Source organism: Oncorhynchus tshawytscha, linkage group LG04 (genome assembly GCF_018296145.1).
Source record: "Oncorhynchus tshawytscha isolate Ot180627B linkage group LG04, Otsh_v2.0, whole genome shotgun sequence".
Taxonomy (NCBI): Eukaryota; Metazoa; Chordata; class Actinopteri; order Salmoniformes; family Salmonidae; genus Oncorhynchus; species Oncorhynchus tshawytscha.
In genome coordinates this window covers 12,219,885-12,238,644 of record NC_056432.1, presented here as the reverse complement: position 1 = coordinate 12,238,644, position 18,760 = coordinate 12,219,885, and the positions used below count along the sequence as shown (strand labels likewise).

The 18,760-nt window shown below is 43.3% G+C and overlaps 1 protein-coding gene across 1 annotated transcript in view; it reads left to right on the top strand.

Moving 5' to 3' along the window:
- Positions 1-18,760, top strand: part of LOC112249402 (FERM domain-containing protein 3) — a 65,264-nt gene that overhangs the window by 5,695 nt on the left and 40,809 nt on the right. Inside the window, exon 3 of the mRNA XM_042321259.1 lies at positions 16,771-16,849. Within this exon, the coding sequence (XP_042177193.1) occupies positions 16,771-16,849 (79 nt within the window). The remainder of the gene's footprint in view (positions 1-16,770; positions 16,850-18,760) is intronic.

The following is an 18,760-nucleotide window of genomic DNA, read 5'->3' as shown; positions in this document are numbered from 1 at the left end:
AATCTCTCAATCTCTCTCTCAATTCAATTCAATTCAAGGGCTTTATCTCTCTCTCAATCTCTCTGTCTTTCTCTCTCTCCCCCTCTCAATATCTCTCTCTCTCTCTCTCTCAATGTAAGGGTTTTCCTGTGGTGAAGGAGAAGCGGATCAAAATGCAGCGTGGTGGTTATTCATGTTCTTTAATAAAGGAACTAGATATGAAATAACTAACAAAACAATAAATGTGCAAAAACCTAAACAGTCCTATCTGGTGCAAACACAGAGACAGGAACAATCACCCACAAACACACAGTGAAACCCAGGCTACCTAAGTATGATTCTCAATCAGAGACAACTAATGACACCTGCCTCTGATTGAGAACCATACTAGGCCGAAACATAGAAATACCCAAAACCTAGAAAAACAAACATAGACTGCCCACCCAACTCACGCCCTGTCCATACTAAATAAATACAAAACAAAGGAAATAAAGGTCAGAACGTGACACTCAATATATATATCTCTCTCTCAATTCAATTCAATTCAACTTTATTTATCAATATTACTTACATTGTCAAAGTATACATATCGAAAAAAATAAAATAAAATATATATTTTTACATATAAATAAATGGTGGGACCAACAGCAATAATAATAGTAGTAGTGGACATGGGATTACCATTAACAACAACTACAACAACAATATTCATGAGAACAACAATATATTAAAGCAATAGTAGTAGACCAGTGTCAACATGACTGAGAAAAATGACATGGTATGTCATGGTATGTCAAAACTATCTCTCTCTCTCAAGGGGCTTTATTGGCATGGTAAACATGTGTTAACATTGCCAAAGCAAGTGAGGTAGATAATATACAAAAGTGAAATAAACAATACAAATTAACAGTAAACATTACACATACAGAAGTTTCAAAACAATAAAGACATTACAAATGTCATATTATATATATATATATATATACATATACAGTGTTGTAACAATGTACAAATGGTTAAAGTACACCAGGGGAAAATAAATAAGCATAAATATGGGTTGTATTTACAATGGGTTTGTTCTTCACTGGTTGCCCTTTTCTTGTGGCAACAGGACATAAATCTTGCTGATGTGATGGCACACTGTGGAATTTCACCCAGTAGATATGGGAGTTTATCCAAATTGGGTTTGTTTTCGAATTCCTTGTTGATCTGTGTAATCTGAGGGAAATATGTGTCTCTAATATGGTCATACATTGGGCAGGAGGTTAGGAAGTGCAGCTTAGTTTCCACCTCATTTTGTGGGCAGTGAGCACATAGCCTGCCTTCTCTTGAGAGCCATGTCTGCCTACGGCGGCCTTTCTCAATAGCAAGGCTATGCTCACTGAGTCTGTACATAGTCAAAGCTTTCCTTAAGTTTGGGTCAGTCACAGTGGTCAGATATTCTGCCACGGTGTACTCTCTGTTTAGGGCCAAATAGCATTCTAGTTTGCTCTGTTTTTTTGTTAATTCTTTCCAATGTGTCAAGTAATTATCTTTTTGTTTTCTCATGATTTGCTTGGGTCTAATTGTGCTGCTGTCCTGGGGCTCTGTGGGGTCTGTTTGTGTTTGGGAACAGAGCCCCAGGACCAGCTTGCTTAGGGGACTTTTCTTCAGGTTCATCTCTCTGTAGGTGATGGCTTTGTTATGGAAGGTTTGGGAATCGCTTCCTTTTAGGTGGTTGTAGAATTTAACGTCTCTTTTCTGGATTTGGATAATTAGTGGGTATCGGCCTAATTCTGCTCTGCATGCATTATTTGGTGTTCTACATTGTACACTGAGGATATTTTTTGCAGAATTCTGCATGCAGAGTCTCAATTACCAGTCTGCTGTTCCCACATGCTTCAAGAGGGCCACCATTGTTCCTGTTCCCAAGAAAGCTAAGGTAACTGAGCTAAACGACTACTGCCCCGTAGCACTCACATCCGTCATCATGAAGTGCTTTGAGAGACTAGTCAAGGACCATATCACCTCCACCCTACCTGACACCCTAGACCCACTCCAATTTGCTTACCGCCCAAATAGGTCCACAGACGATGCAATCTCAACCACACTGCACACTGCCCTAACCCATCTGGACAAGAGGAATACCTATGTGAGAATGCTGTTCATCGACTACAGCTCGGCATTCAACACCATAGTACCCTCCAAGCTCGTCATCAAGCTCGAGACCCTGGGTCTCGACCCCGCCCTGTGCAACTGGGTACTGGACTTCCTGACGGGCCGCCCCAGGTGGTGAGGGTAGGCAACAACATCTCCTCCCCGCTGATCCTCAACACTGGGGCCCCACAAGGGTGCGTTCTGAGCCCTCTCCTGTACTCCCTGTTCACCCACGACTGCGTGGCCACGCACGCCTCCAACTCAATCATTAAGTTTGCGGACGACACAACAGTGGTAGGCTTGATTACCAACAACGACGAGACGGCCTACAGGGAGGAGGTGAGGGCCCTCGGAGTGTGGTGTCAGGAAAACAACCTCACACTCAACGTCAACAAAACTAAGGAGGTGATTGTGGACTTCAGGAAACAGCAGAGGGAACACCCCCTATCCACATCGATGGAACAGTAGTGGAGAGGGTAGCAAGTTTTAAGTTCCTCGGCATACACATCACAGACAAACTGAATTGGTCCACTCACACAGACAGCATCGTGAAGAAGGCGCAGCAGCGCCTCTTCAACCTCAGGAGGCTGAAGAAATTCGGCTTGTCACCAAAAGCACTCACAAACTTCTACAGATGCACAATCGAGAGCATCCTGGCGGGGTGTATCACCGCCTGATACGGCAACTGCTCCGCCCTCAACCGTAAGGCTCTCCAGAGGGTAGTGAGGTCTGCACAACGCATCACCGGGGCAAACTACCTGCCCTCCAGGACACCTACACCACCCGATGTTACAGGAAGGCCATAAAGATCATCAAGGACATCAACCACCCGAGCCACTGCCTGTTCACCCCGCTATCATCCAGAAGGCGAGGTCAGTACAGGTGCATCAAAGCTGGGACCGAGAGACTGAAAAACAGCTTCTATCTCAAGGCCATCAGACTGTTAAACAGCCACCACTAACATTGAGTGGCTGCTGCCAACACACTGACACTGACACTGACTCAACTCCAGCCACTTTAATAATGGGAATTGATGGGAAATGATGTAAATATATCACTAGCCACTTTAAACAATGCTACCTTATATAATGTTTACATACCCTACATTATTCATCTCATATGCATACGTATATACTGTACTCTATATCATCGACTGCATCCTTATGTAATACACGTATCACTAGCCACTTAAACTATGCCACTTTGTTTACATACTCATTTCATATGTATATACTGTACTCGATATCAGCTACTGTATCTTGCCTATGCTGCTCTGTACCATCACTCATTCATATATCCTTATGTACATATTCTTTATCCCCTTACACTGTGTATAAGACAGTAGTTTTGGAATTGTTAGTTAGATTACTTGTTGGTTATTACTGCATTGTCGGAACTAGAAGCACAAGCATTTCGCTACACTCGCATTAACATCTGCTAACCATGTGTATGTGACAAATAACATTTGATTTGATTTGATTTGATTTTGTGTTTGTTCCATTTTGTGAGATCTTGGTTGGTGATCAGACCCCAAACCTCACAACCATAAAGGGCAATGGGCTCTATGACTGATTCAAGTATTTTTAGCCAGATCCTAATTGGTATGTTGAATTTTATGTTCCTTTTGATGGCATAGAATGCCCTCTCTCAATATCTCTCTCTCGCTTTCTCTCAATATCTCTCTCTCTCTCAATATCTCTCTCTCTCTCTCTCTTAATCTCTCTCTCTCTTTCTCTCTTTCTCCCAGAGCATAAATTAATCAAGAAACTATTACTCATGCGCTCAGCTCTTGAACATGTGCAATAGAAGAGAAAGAGAGGAAGAGAGAAAAAGGCAGATAGAGAAAGAGGGAGTACGGATGGAGAGAGAGGGAGTACGGATGGAGAGAGAGGGAGTACGGATGTAGAGAGAGGGAGTACGGATGGAGAGAGAGGGAGTACGGATGGAGAGAGAGGGAGTACGGATGGAGAGAGAGGGAGTACGGGGCAGATGGAGAGAGAGGGAGTACGGATGGAGAGAGAGGGAGTACGGATGGAGAGAGAGGGAGTACGGATGGAGAGAGAGGGAGTACGGATGGAGAGAGAGGGAGTACGGATGGAGAGAGAGGGAGTACGGATGGAGAGAGAGGGAGTACGGATGGAGAGAGAGGGAGTACGGGGGCAGATGGAGAAAGTGGGAGTACGGGGGCAGATGGAGAGGGAGATGGTGGCAAAAGAGAGGAACTAGGAACTAGATATGAAATAACTAACAAAACAATAAATGTGCAAAAACCTAAACAGTCCTATCTGGTGCAAACACAGAGACAGGAACAATCACCCACAAACACACAGTGAAACCCAGGCTACCTAAGTATGATTCTCAATCAGAGACAACTAATGACACCTGCCTCTGATTGAGAACCATACTAGGCCGAAACATAGAAATACCCAAAACCTAGAAAAACAAACATAGACTGCCCACCCAACTCACGCCCTGTCCATACTAAATAAATACAAAACAAAGGAAATAAAGGTCAGAACGTGACACTCAATATATATATCTCTCTCTCAATTCAATTCAATTCAACTTTATTTATCAATATTACTTACATTGTCAAAGTATACATATCGAAAAAATAAAATAAAATATATATTTTTACATATAAATAAATGGTGGGACCAACAGCAATAATAATAGTAGTAGTGGACATGGGATTACCATTAACAACAACTACAACAACAATATTCATGAGAACAACAATATATTAAAGCAATAGTAGTAGACCAGTGTCAACATGACTGAGAAAAATGACATGGTATGTCATGGTATGTCAAAACTATCTCTCTCTCTCAAGGGGCTTTATTGGCATGGTAAACATGTGTTAACATTGCCAAAGCAAGTGAGGTAGATAATATACAAAAGTGAAATAAACAATACAAATTAACAGTAAACATTACACATACAGAAGTTTCAAAACAATAAAGACATTACAAATGTCATATTATATATATATATATACATATACAGTGTTGTAACAATGTACAAATGGTTAAAGTACACCAGGGGAAAATAAATAAGCATAAATATGGGTTGTATTTACAATGGGTTTGTTCTTCACTGGTTGCCCTTTTCTTGTGGCAACAGGACATAAATCTTGCTGATGTGATGGCACACTGTGGAATTTCACCCAGTAGATATGGGAGTTTATCCAAATTGGGTTTGTTTTCGAATTCCTTGTTGATCTGTGTAATCTGAGGGAAATATGTGTCTCTAATATGGTCATACATTGGGCAGGAGGTTAGGAAGTGCAGCTCAGTTTCCACCTCATTTTGTGGGCAGTGTGCACATAGTCTGTCTTCTCTTGAGAGCCATGTCTGCCTACGGCGGCCTTTCTCAATAGCAAGGCTATGCTCACTGAGTCTGTACATAGTCAAAGCTTTCCTTAAGTTTGGGTCAGTCACAGTGGTCAGATATTCTGCCACGGTGTACTCTCTGTTTAGGGCCAAATAGCATTCTAGTTTGCTCTGTTTTTTTGTTAATTCTTTCCAATGTGTCAAGTAATTATCTTTTTGTTTTCTCATGATTTGCTTGGGTCTAATTGTGCTGCTGTCCTGGGGCTCTGTGGGGTCTGTTTGTGTTTGGGAACAGAGCCCCAGGACCAGCTTGCTTAGGGGACTTTTCTTCAGGTTCATCTCTCTGTAGGTGATGGCTTTGTTATGGAAGGTTTGGGAATCGCTTCCTTTTAGGTGGTTGTAGAATTTAACGTCTCTTTTCTGGATTTGGATAATTAGTGGGTATCGGCCTAATTCTGCTCTGCATGCATTATTTGGTGTTCTACATTGTACACTGAGGATATTTTTTGCAGAATTCTGCATGCAGAGTCTCAATTACCAGTCTGCTGTTCCCACATGCTTCAAGAGGGCCACCATTGTTCCTGTTCCCAAGAAAGCTAAGGTAACTGAGCTAAACGACTACCGCCCCGTAGCACTCACATCCGTCATCATGAAGTGCTTTGAGAGACTAGTCAAGGACCATATCACCTCCACCCTACCTGACACCCTAGACCCACTCCAATTTGCTTACCGCCCAAATAGGTCCACAGACGATGCAATCTCAACCACACTGCACACTGCCCTAACCCATCTGGACAAGAGGAATACCTATGTGAGAATGCTGTTCATCGACTACAGCTCGGCATTCAACACCATAGTACCCTCCAAGCTCGTCATCAAGCTCGAGACCCTGGGTCTCGACCCCGCCCTGTGCAACTGGGTACTGCACTACCTGCCCTCCAGGACACCTACACCACCCGATGTTACAGGAAGGCCATAAAGATCATCAAGGACATCAACCACCCGAGCCACTGCCTGTTCACCCCGCTATCATCCAGAAGGCGAGGTCAGTACAGGTGCATCAAAGCTGGGACCGAGAGACTGAAAAACAGCTTCTATCTCAAGGCCATCAGACTGTTAAACAGCCACCACTAACATTGAGTGGCTGCTGCCAACACACTGACACTGACACTGACTCAACTCCAGCCACTTTAATAATGGGAATTGATGGGAAATGATGTAAATATATCACTAGCCACTTTAAACAATGCTACCTTATATAATGTTTACATACCCTACATTATTCATCTCATATGCATACGTATATACTGTACTCTATATCATCGACTGCATCCTTATGTAATACACGTATCACTAGCCACTTAAACTATGCCACTTTGTTTACATACTCATCTCATATGTATATACTGTACTCGATATCAGCTACTGTATCTTGCTTATGCTGCTCTGTACCATCACTCATTCATATATCCTTATGTACATATTCTTTATCCCCTTACACTGTGTATAAGACAGTAGTTTTGGAATTGTTAGTTAGATTACTTGTTGGTTATTACTGCATTGTCGGAACTAGAAGCACAAGCATTTCGCTACACTCGCATTAACATCTGCTAACCATGTGTATGTGACAAATAACATTTGATTTGATTTGATTTGATTTTGTGTTTGTTCCATTTTGTGAGATCTTGGTTGGTGATCAGACCCCAAACCTCACAACCATAAAGGGCAATGGGCTCTATGACTGATTCAAGTATTTTTAGCCAGATCCTAATTGGTATGTTGAATTTTATGTTCCTTTTGATGGCATAGAATGCCCTTCTTGCCTTGTCTCTCAGATCGTTCACATATCTCTCTCTCTCTCTCAATATCTCTCTCGCTCTCTCAATATCTCTCTCTCGCTTTCTCTCAATATCTCTCTCTCTCTCAATATCTCTCTCTCTCTCTCTCTTAATCTCTCTCTCTCTTTCTTTCTTTCTCCCAGAGCATAAATTAATCAAGAAACTATTACTCATGCGCTCAGCTCTTGAACATGTGCAATAGAAGATAAAGAGAGGAAGAGAGAAAAAGGCAGATAGAGAAAGAGGGAGTACGGATGGAGAGAGAGGGAGTACGGATGGAGAGAGAGGGAGTACGGATGGAGAGAGAGGGAGTACGGGGGCATATGGAGAAAGTGGGAGTACGGGGGCAGATGGAGAGGGAGATGGTGGCAAAAAGAGAGATCAGATTGGATGAGAAAAGAAAATGAGGGAGAGATGAGATATGTATGGAGTTAAAGATAGACAGAGAACTTGTAAGGGAAGTGTACAGTATAGACAGAATGTGGGAGTGATTGAGAGGATGAGAAAAGGATGGAGGGTGGGCTCTTGATATGTCTGAGCTGAACTGACACTTCCCATATCCCTCTGGCGAGTTTCCTTCACACATTAGGTGTGTGTGTGTACGTGTGTGTGTGTGCGTGCCTACTTATGTGTGTGTTTGGCAGTAGGGTCCTCTGGAAATGTTGTTAAATATCACTCTGTTCCTCAAGACTCAGGAATAAGCAGCTTAGGTTATTTAGGATCTTTGTGTTTATTATTATTTATCTTCTGTCTGTTTCTCCAGATAATGCCACTGAGAATTTAGCTGGTATATACGGGAACTTCAGTCAGCTCAGCCAGCACTGGCACTCAGTGATGACTTCCTCCTGTTTTTCAACCTATCAATCATGGTGTGGGTCCCAAATGGCACCCTAATTCCGCATATAGTGGACGCATAGGGCTCTGGTCTAAAGTAGTGTACTATACAGTATAGGGAATAGTGGTACAAGTTGGGACGAAACCCCTCCATCATGTATGTCTTCTTCGCTGTCCTCTTTGGGCTAGAATTATGAAACATCACTTTATAGGACTTCAAGTTCAAAGCAAACAAATACTTGTGTCCTCCAGGGTCATTTTTTACTCTAAATGCTCTCTCAATTCAATTTCAATTTAAGGGCTTTATTGGCATGGGAACGTGTTTACATTGCCAAAGCAAGTGAAAGAGATAATAAACAAAAGTGAAACAAACAATAAAAAATGAACAGTAAACATTACAATCACAGAAGTTCCAAAAGGATAAAGACATTTCAAATGTCATATTATGTCTATGTACAGTGTTGTAATGATATGCAAATAGTTAAGTGCAAAAATGAAAAATAAATCAACATAAATATAGGTTGTATTTACAATGGTGTTTGTTCTTCACTAGTTGCCCTTTTCTTGTGGCAACAGGTCACAAATATTGCTGCTGTGATGGCACACTGTGGGATTTCACTCAATAGATATGGGAGTTTACCAAAATTGGATTTGTTTTCGAATTCTTTGTGGGTCTGTGTAATCTGAGGTAAATATGTGTCTCTAATATAGTCATACATTTGGCAGGAGGTTAGGAAGTGCAGCTCAGTTTCCACCTCATTTTGTTGGCAGTGTGCACATAGCCTGTCTTCTCTTGAGAGCCAGGTCGGCCTTCGGCAGCCTTTCTCAGTGCAAAGTTTATGCTCACTGAGTCTGTACATAGTCAAAGTCAAAGATTTCCTTAAGTTTGGGTCAGTCACAGTGGTCAAGTATTCCAACTCTCCTTCCGTGGCCTCCAACTGCTCTTAAATGCAAGTAAAACTAAATGCATGCTCTTCAAACGATCGCTGCCCACACCTTCCCGTCCGTCCAGCATCACTACTCTGGACGGTTCTGACTTAGAATATGTGGACAACTACAAATACCTAGGTGTCTGGTTAGACTGTAAACTCTCCTTCCAGACTCACATTAAACACATCTCCAATCCAAAATTAAGTCTAGAATCGGCTTCCTATTTCGCAACAAAGCATCCTTCAAGCATACCCTCGTAAAACTGACCGTCCTACTGATCCTCGACTTCGGTGATGTCATTTACAAAATAGCCTCCAACACTCTACTCAACAAATTGGATGCAGTCTATCACAGTGCCATCCATTTTTGTCACCAAAGCCCTATATACTACCCACCACTGCGACTTGTAAGATCTCGTTGGCTGGCCCTCGCTTCATACTCGTCGCCAAACCCACTGGCTCCAGATCATCTACGAGTCTTTGCTAGGTAAAACCCTGCCTTATCTCAGCTCCCTGGTCACCATAGCAGCACCCACCCGTAGCACGCGCTCCAGCAGGTACATCTCTCTGGTCACTCCGAAAGCCAATTCTTCCTTTGGCCGCCTCTCCTTCCAGTTCTCTGCTGCCAATGACTGGAACGAACTGCAAAAATCTCTGAAGCTGGAGACTCATATCTCCCTCACTAGCTTTAAGCACCAGCTGTCAGAGCAGCTCACAGATCACTGCACCTGTACATACCTCATCTGTAAATAGCCCATCCAACTACCTCATCCGTATACTGTATTTTTTTATTTATCTTGCTCCTTTGCACCCCAGTATCTCAACTTGCACATTCATCTTCTGCACATCCTACCATTCCAGTGTTTAATTGCTATATTGTAATTACTTTGCCACCATGGCCTATTTATTGCCTTACCTCTCTTATCCTACCTCATTTGCACATGCTGTATATAGATTTTTCTACTGTATTATTGACTGTATGTTTGTTTTACTCCATGTGTAACTCTGTTGTATGTGTCAAACTGCTTTGCTTTATCTTGGCCAGGTTGCAGTTACAAATGAGAACTTGTTCTCAACTAGCCTACCTGGTTAAAAAAAGGTGAAATAAATCAAAATAAATAAAATTCCGCCATTGTGTACTCTCTGTTTAGGGCCAAATAGCATTCTAGTTTGCTCTGTTTTTTTTTGTTGATTCTTTCCGATGTGTCAAGTAATTATCTTTTTGTTTTCTCATGATTTGGTCGGTTCTAATTCTGTTGCTGTCCTGGGGCTCTGTTTGTGTTTGTGAACAGAGCCCCAGGACCAGCTTGCTTAGGGGGTTCTTTTCCAGGTTCATTTCTCTGTAGGTGATGTCATTGTTATGGAAGGTTTGGGAATCGCTTCCTTTTAGGTGGTTGTAGAATTGAACGTCTCTTTTCTGAATTTTGATCATTAGCGGGTATCGGCCTAATTCTGCTCTGTATGCATGATTTGGTGTTTTACATTGTACACAGAGGATATTTTAGCAGAATTCTGCATGCAGTCTCAATTTGGTGTTTGTTCCATTTTGTGAATTCTTGGTTGGTGAGCAGACCCCAGACCTCACAACCAGAAAGGGCAATGGGTTCTATAACTGATTCAAGTATTTTTTGCCAGATCCTAATTGGTATGTCGAATTTGATGTTCCTTTTGATGGCATAGAATGCCCTTCTTGCCTTGTCTCTCAGATCGTTCACATCTGGAAGTTACCTGTGGCGCTGATGTTTAGGCCGAAGTATGTATAGTTTTAGTGTGCTCTAGGTCAATGATGTCTAGATGGAATTTGTTTTCGTGGTCCTGGCAACTGGACCTTTAATGGAACACCACTATTTTTGTCTTACTGAGATTTAACTGTCAGGACCCAGGTCTGACAGAATCTGTGTAGAAGATCTAGCTGCTGCTGTAGGCCCTCATTGGTTGAGTACTGAAGCACCAGATCATCAGCAAACAGTAGACATTTTGACTTCAGATTCTAAAAGGGTGAGGCCGGGTACTGCAGACTGTTCTAGTGCCCTCGCCAATTCGTTGATATGTATGTTGAAGAGTGTGGGGCTTAAGCTGCATCCCTGTCTCACCCCCCGGCCCTATGAAAATAAATGTTTGTGTTTTTTGCCTCTTAAACACACACTTGGTGTTTGTGTACATGGATTTTATAATATCATATGTTTTACCCCCAACATCACTTTCCATCCATTTGTATAGCAGACCCTCATTCCAAATTAAGTAGAGAGCTTTTTTGAAATCAACAAAGCACAAGAAAACTTTGCCTTTGTTTTGGTTTGTTTGTCAACTGGGTGTGCAGGGTGAATACGTGGTGTGTCGTAAGATAATTTGGTAAAAAGCCCATTTGACTTTTGCTCAGTACATTGTTTTTGCTGAGGAAATGTATGAGTCTGCTGTTAATGATAATGCAGAGGATTTCCCCAAGGTTGCTGTTGACGCATATGCCACGGTAGTTATTGGTGTCAGATCTCCCCAAGGAGACGTGGGTGTGGAGTCAGGCGCAGGAGAAACAAGTTCCGAAGGAAAAGGGCGTTTATTTCAATTGAATTGAATTGAATTTGTTGTTGCCTAGATTTCCTCACTACTTTCCTTCCATCTATAGCATTTCTTAATATTATTCAGTTCCTTTGGCTTTGATGCCTCATGATTGATCATAGCTCTGTTCAAGTAGACTGTGATTTTGCTGTGATCTGACAGGTGTGTCAGTGGACTGACTGTGAACACTCTAAGAGACTCTGGGTTGAGGTCAGTGATAAAGTAGTCTACAGTACTACTGCCAAGAGATGAACTATAGGTGTACCTACCGTAGGAGTCCCCTTGAAGCCTACCATTGACTATGGACATACTCAGCGTCCGACAGAGCTGCAGGAGTTGTGAATGTGACCCATTTCTATTTTTTATGTTGTCGTAGTTGTGTCAGAGGGGCGTATGGGGGAGGGAATGTTGTCACCTCCAGGTAGGTGTTTGGCCCCCTGTGTGCTGAGGGTGTCAGGTTCTTGTCCAATTCTGGCATTTAGGTCGCCACAGACTAGTACATGTCCCTGGGAAATTGTTGCTCTCCCCCTCTAGAATGGAGAAGCTGTCATCGTTAAAGTATGAGGATTCTACTGGGGGATATAGGTAGCACACATGAGGATTTTTTTTTCTGTTGAGATCATTTCCTTGTTCATTTCTAGCCAAATGTAACATGTTCCTGTTTTGATTAATTTAATAGAGTGGGTTAGGTCTGCTCTATACCAAATGTAGGATGAAAATGTCTGTATTTCCAATTTCTTTGATGAAGTCTGGGTTCCTGCTCATTAGGCCAAAGGCAGAAGACCTCAGACCTTGTATATTCCAGGAGGAGCTTTGTCTTCCATAGTGTCTAGTGTTGTTTTTGTGTGGTTTAGGCCCAGACCATCACAGTAGGTGTGAGCAGAGCATGTTGAGCATCTGATACACACCTCTTAGGTGGCAGGATGGGGCTTGGGCGGGTTTAATAGTGGGGGTTGGGCCTGTTGCTCTGCTCACGGCCTGGGCATATGTCCTGCTGTCATGTTGAGGTCCTTGCCGCAGGGGCCAGGGTCCTTCAGGAGGGGGTCTTACAGGTCTTGGAGGGTGTCTCGCTGGTCTGGGCGGGGTGTCTGTTGCTCTGTTGCTCCTGTGTGAGGTGCTGGGGCTATGGTTGAGGGTGACGTCCTTCAGGGTCTTGGTAAAAGTTGGGATTGCTGCCTTGTAGAGGTGGACCTGGTTGGAAAGGATGTTCAAGTCCAGGATGGAGTGGTTGACCAGGTTGACATTAGGTTTTGAGGCACAGTCTCACAAAATGCTTGCATTCACCTGCTGTATGGCGGCAGGGTGAAAGTATTTTCATGGTAGCAGGGTGGAGATAACCACTTGTGAGTTGGAGGAAGTGGAAGATGCTTTTTCATTCACTCCCTTGAGTGCTGTGGCTACCCTTTCCTGCTGGGCCTTCGGGTCATTTGTGTCCGTGTGAATGATGATGAAGCTGGGGGACCCTAGTCTGTCCTCTGACAACAACATGCAGGGCATGCCCAAACACAGGACATGCCTAGTGTTTGGGCACCAGAGTTTAGCCACTTTGTGTTTGGGAAAAAGTTTTCCTCGGATGTGTGGGGGTCGTCAAAAGAGCTATCAGGGGAGCTGACATGAGGGCTGTTAGGACGGGTTGGGGTCTGTTACGACGGGGTGGGGTCTGTTGGGAAGGGGTGGGGTCTGTTGGGAAGGGGTGGGGTCTGTTAGGAAGGGGTGGGGTCGGTTAGGACGGGGTGGGGTCTGTTACGACGGGGTGGGGTCTGTTGGGAAGGGGTGGTGTCTGTTGGGAAGGGGTGGGGTCTGTTAGGACGGTGTGGGGTCTGTTGGCTTGGTGGGTCCTGTGTTGTCTGTCCCATTGTGGTGTTGAGGTTGTGGTCCGGGTCTGAGGTGGGCTGTTCTGCTGGCTTGTCTGGGAGAGTGTCCTGCTCTCTGTCACACCTCAGCTTTGTCACCTCTTCATTCAGTGCCATGTGTGCCCCTTTAAGTTCTCTCACCTCAGTCCGTAGAGCAGACAGCTCTCTCAGACAGCCGTCCATCTCCACCTTCTGCCCTCCGGCTCTTGTTGTGGGGTTTTGTTGTGCTGGTCTGTTTTGTGAATTTGTTCTGGATTGTGTGGACTCTCTCTGAGCTCCACCATGTCTCCCTCCAGCTCTGTGAATGTATCCCTCTCAATGATGGAGGAGCAGTGTAGTTGTGAGACCTGGGTGTGTTCAATGCTGGGGGGGGTGACTGTCCTCATCTGCAGAACAGTTTGAAGAGGTGTGATCAGACTCACTCTGGATGGGGGAGTCGTCACAGAGAGAGAGATTTTACCTGCTGTGCTCTCTTTGATCCTGTATGTCCTGCTGGAACTGCTTGAGGAAGTCCTGCACCATTACTGTCCCAGACTTGTACACGTTGACAGAGGTTGTTTCAATTTCCTCAATGTCTAGTATTCTGAGTTTCCACCCTGGGACAATACGCTCTCTCTTGACATAAGGGTCGTGTGCTCTTATAGCACTGTGCCATGCCAGGTCTGTGTGGAACATTAAGTTGCTTACATTCTCCTCTTTGTAGCAGTCAGCAAATAGTGTCTCTGGATTGTCATTGAGGAGCTTTATTTTGTATTTATTCCATTCAGTGTTATTTTGAATATCCATGGGGTACTGTATTGTAATGAACTCTGCCCAGGGATAAGCCATGGGGGCTTGAAAGGCCTCTGCATTTGGGTGGGGGGAGCTGTGAAACTCTCCTGCCATTGTTAAACTCAAGAATTTTCACACCTCTCACTTCTCACTTCAGTGCTAATTGAAGTTGCAGCCAGGTCAGTTCTGTCCTAGCAGCTTGGTAGCTTAGTAGCCTTATTTATTAAGCTTTATATTACACAATTAGAGATTATTGTGTTTTACTTTTTGCCTTCAGAAGTATGTATAGACTGAACATTACTCACTCATTGAGTTGGAGGCGTGGCCATGCACGACGAGACGGCCTACAGGGAGGGAGTGAGGGCCCTCGGAGTGTGGTGTCAGGAAAATAACCTCACACTCAACGTCAACAAAACAAAGGAGATGATTGTGGACTTCAGGAAACAGCAGAGGGAGCACCCCCCTATCCACATTGACGGGACAGTAGTGGAGAGGGTAGTAAGTTTTAAGTTCCTCGGCGTACACATCACGGACAAACTGAATTGGTCCACCCACACAGACAGCGTTGTGAAGAAGGCGCAGCAGCACCTCTTCAACCTCAGGAGGCTGAAGAAATTCGGCTTGTCACCAAAAGCATTCACAAACTTCTACAGATGAACGAATCTAGAGCATCCTGTCGGGCTGTATCACCGCCTGGTACGGCAACTGCTCCGCCCACAACCGTAAGGCTCTCCAGAGGGTAGTGAGGTCTGCACAACGCATCACCGGGGGCAAACTACCTGCCCTCCAGGACACCTACACCACCCGATGTCACAGGAAGGCCATAAAGATCATCAAGGACAACAACCACCCGAGCCACTGCCTCTTCACCCCGCTATCACCCAGAAGGCGAGGTCAGTACAGGTGCATCAAAGCTGGGACCGAAAGACTGAAAAACAGCTTCTATCTCAAGGCCATCAGACTATATACCCTACATTACTCATCTCATATGTATATACTGTACTCTATACCATCTACTGCATCTTGCCTATGCTGTTCTGTACCATCACTCATTCATATATCTTTATGTACATATTCTTTATCCCATTACACTTGTGTGTATAAGGTTGTAGTTGTGGAATTGTTAGGTTAGATTACTCGTTGGTTATTACTGCATTGTCGGAACTAGAAGCACAAGCATTTCGCTACACTCGCATTAACATCTGCTAACCATGTGGATGTGACAAATAAGATTGGATTTGATTTGTGTTGGATGGTATTTCCAGGTTCCTCTGTGTTTCTTCTGCAGGTGTTGGTTTGTTAGAAGTTTTGTCACGATAGTCTTTGGTAGTAATAGTCCAGTCAGGAAATTTTGTGCGAAATCAAGGTTTTAGGTCTGGAGTTTTGATTTGGATTGAAGGTTTTGATGTTGAGGTTAGTATCCTATATAAGAGCCTTGCGAACAAATTGAAGTTTATCTACATTTATCCAACTCGCATTCTATCTGTTTGCAGAAGAACTCAGGAGCCCATGAGAAAATATAGTTAGAAAAGCACACTGGTTCATCTTTTACTCATTAGTGTGTGAGAGTGTGTGTGTGTGTGAGTGCCCATGAAAGAGTCCTGCTCATCGCTAGCAGTTAAATACCTCCTCTGTGAGTATGAATAATTACAGTCATGATCATTAACAAATGAATGGTCAAAAATAGTCTCACTCTGTCTATCTTCTCTCTCTTTCTCTCTCTATTTTCTCTCTTTCTCTCTCTCTCTCTCTATTTTCTCTCTCTTTCTCTCTCTATCTTCTCTCTCTTTCTCTGTCTATCTTCTCTCTCTTTCTCTCTCTATTTTCTCTCTTTCTCTCTCTCTCTCTCTATTTTCTCTCTCTTTCTCTCTCTATCTTCTCTCTCTTTCTCTGTCTATCTTCTCTCTCTTTCTCTGTCTATCTTCTCTCTCTTTCTCTGTCTATCTTCTCTCTCTTTCTCTCTCTATTTTCTCTCTTTCTCTCTCTCTCTCTCTATTTTCTCTCTCTTTCTCTCTCTATCTTCTCTCTCTTTCTCTGTCTATCTTCTCTCTCTTTCTCTGTCTATCTTCTCTCTCTTTCTCAGTCTATCTTCTCTCTCTTTCTCTCTCTATCTTCTCTCTCTTTCTCTGTCTATCTTCTCTCTCTTTCTCTCTCTATTTTCTCTCTCTTTCTCTGTCTATCTTCTCTCTCTTTCTCTGTCTATCTTCTCTCTCTTTCTCTGTCTATCTTCTCTCTCTTTCTCTGTCTATCTTCTCTCTCTTTCTCTGTCTATCTTCTCTCTCTTTCTCTGTCTATCTTCTCTCTCTTTCTCTGTCTATCTTCTCTCTCTTTCTCTGTCTATTTTCTCTCTCTTTCTCTGTCTATCTTCTCTCTCTTTCTCTGTCTATCTTCTCTCTCTTTCTCTGTCTATCTTCTCTCTCTTTCTCTGTCTATCTTCTCTCTCTTTCTCTCTCTATTTTCTCTCTCTCCCTCTTGTCTCTCCTCTCTTCTTCCCTCTTTCATCTCTTTTCTCACGTTCTTTTTTTGTGTTTGTTTTTAACAGCTCAGCAGCCCTACACAATGTGCTTCCGGGTCAAATTCTACCCTCATGAGCCAATGAAGATCAAAGAGGAGCTCACCAGGTAGTGTGACCTTGATGCTGATTGGCTAGAGAACACTTGTCATTCATTCCCTACAGTATGACTGGTTCCTAACATTATCTGAGGCTGTCTAAGCGAGCAGACAGGAGGGTATTTGATGATGGCCTTTTCTGGTTCTATTTCATGGACAATTTGGCAGGCGATGCTGGGATAACTGCTGCTGTCTCCCAGCCCTGCCGGAAATGTACATGTTAAAAACGTATTGGAAATACAAATATTATACACTAACACATTTTATTGTAATACAAATTGAATTGTAACATGTTAAAAATGCTTTCTACCCATCTTTGCTTTCAACAAACACCTGAAAAGATGTTTTCGCTCGAGACATGACCCTCAGCAGTTGTGTATTGCAGACAGCACAGAGAAGTCTTAGGAACTGCTCAGTGTTTTTGTGATCTGTTGAGATTGTGAGGTGAGAGGTGAGAGTGAGAGAGAGAGAGAGAAGGTGAGAGTGAGAGAGAGAGAGAGAGAGAGAGAGAGAGTGGGGCTTTGTGATTACACACTCTCGCGCATTTTCAGTGATTACTGTGATCATTATGAACCTGTTGTCCCAGCATGCCTCATGCTCTCCATCTGAGATGTGAAGCATCTCTATATCCCTCCCTTCAGATGCTCCTTCTTAGTGTTTTTCATCTCTGGCTGTTGTGTAAAGTGCTATTTGACATGGAGGTAAGAGCACCATTAGCTCCAGACGTAAAGTGCCGTGGAACAAGAGTTTGAGAGTCTAGGGGTTGGGGGGGGTGGAGAGGGGACCTCTAGGGGCAGAAGTAGGGCTCTCCAACCCCAAACAGCAGCATTAGAGCAGGGCCATTAGTGACGCATGGCGCTGGTCACTGGAGCATACACAGAGGCCTCTGAGTCTAAACTCTCTCGGTGTCTAACATGATGTAGTATGCATCACAGGGTGCTATGGAGGTCTACATCACCCTAGAATTCACCATTCTATGGTCTGCATGGTCTCAGAGCCGCTTGGAAATGTGTCTGACTGAGTATCAGTGCAGTAAATACATTCCAGACTATTACATATGAAATACAGTAATGAAATACAGTAATGTAATACAGTAATGAAATACAGTAATGTAATACAGTAATGAAATACAGTAATGAAATACAGTACAAAAAAAATGCAGTACTGCACATGCATTTCATAGAATATTCTATATTGGACTGTATTCGCTCTACTAGTCTGTGTAGTGTTTCTGGTTGCAACAGTGGCTGTGTTGTTGTTGTGGATCAATGTGCTGTCCCCATAGTAATCTGAGTGCATGGTTGACTTCACACATTCAACCACACGACAAGTCATAGAAAGAGAGCCAGAGGACAATAGTTAGAGATAGTTACATCACAGAGAAAAGAGTAACAGAGTCTTGTGAGAAGAGGAGATATGGAGTGTGTTCCAGACATACTACATTTGAATGGATGTTATGTTAAAGACAATGTCCACACAGATTTTAAAGTTTGTTTTAGAGAGAGCTGAGGATATAGTGATAGTCTATTATTGGAAAGAGGAATATTTCCTTGTGAATATGGGTAGATGTTATTGATCTGTCGGTAGCTCTAGTTATACCAGACAGCCTCTATAAATAAACCCATTCAGACGCAGTCGGCTTTTTAGTTCCATTGAGTTGTTCATGTTTTTCTGCATCTGTGGGTGAGTGTGTGCCGTCTGTGTGTGTGTATTAGTACAAGTTGAATCAGTGTTCTTTGTGTGCGTGCCCGCGTGTTTGTTTCTGACGTGATTATGTAGGTTGTCAGTTGCCTCTGGAAGTTTTCTGGACAATGACACTCCGTGGTGGTTTCTATGGTACAGATGTCTATGGTTTTTCGTCTTCTCTCCAGTAACAGGGGACACATTTGCACAAGTAATAACTGTTGAAGCTGTGTCCATTG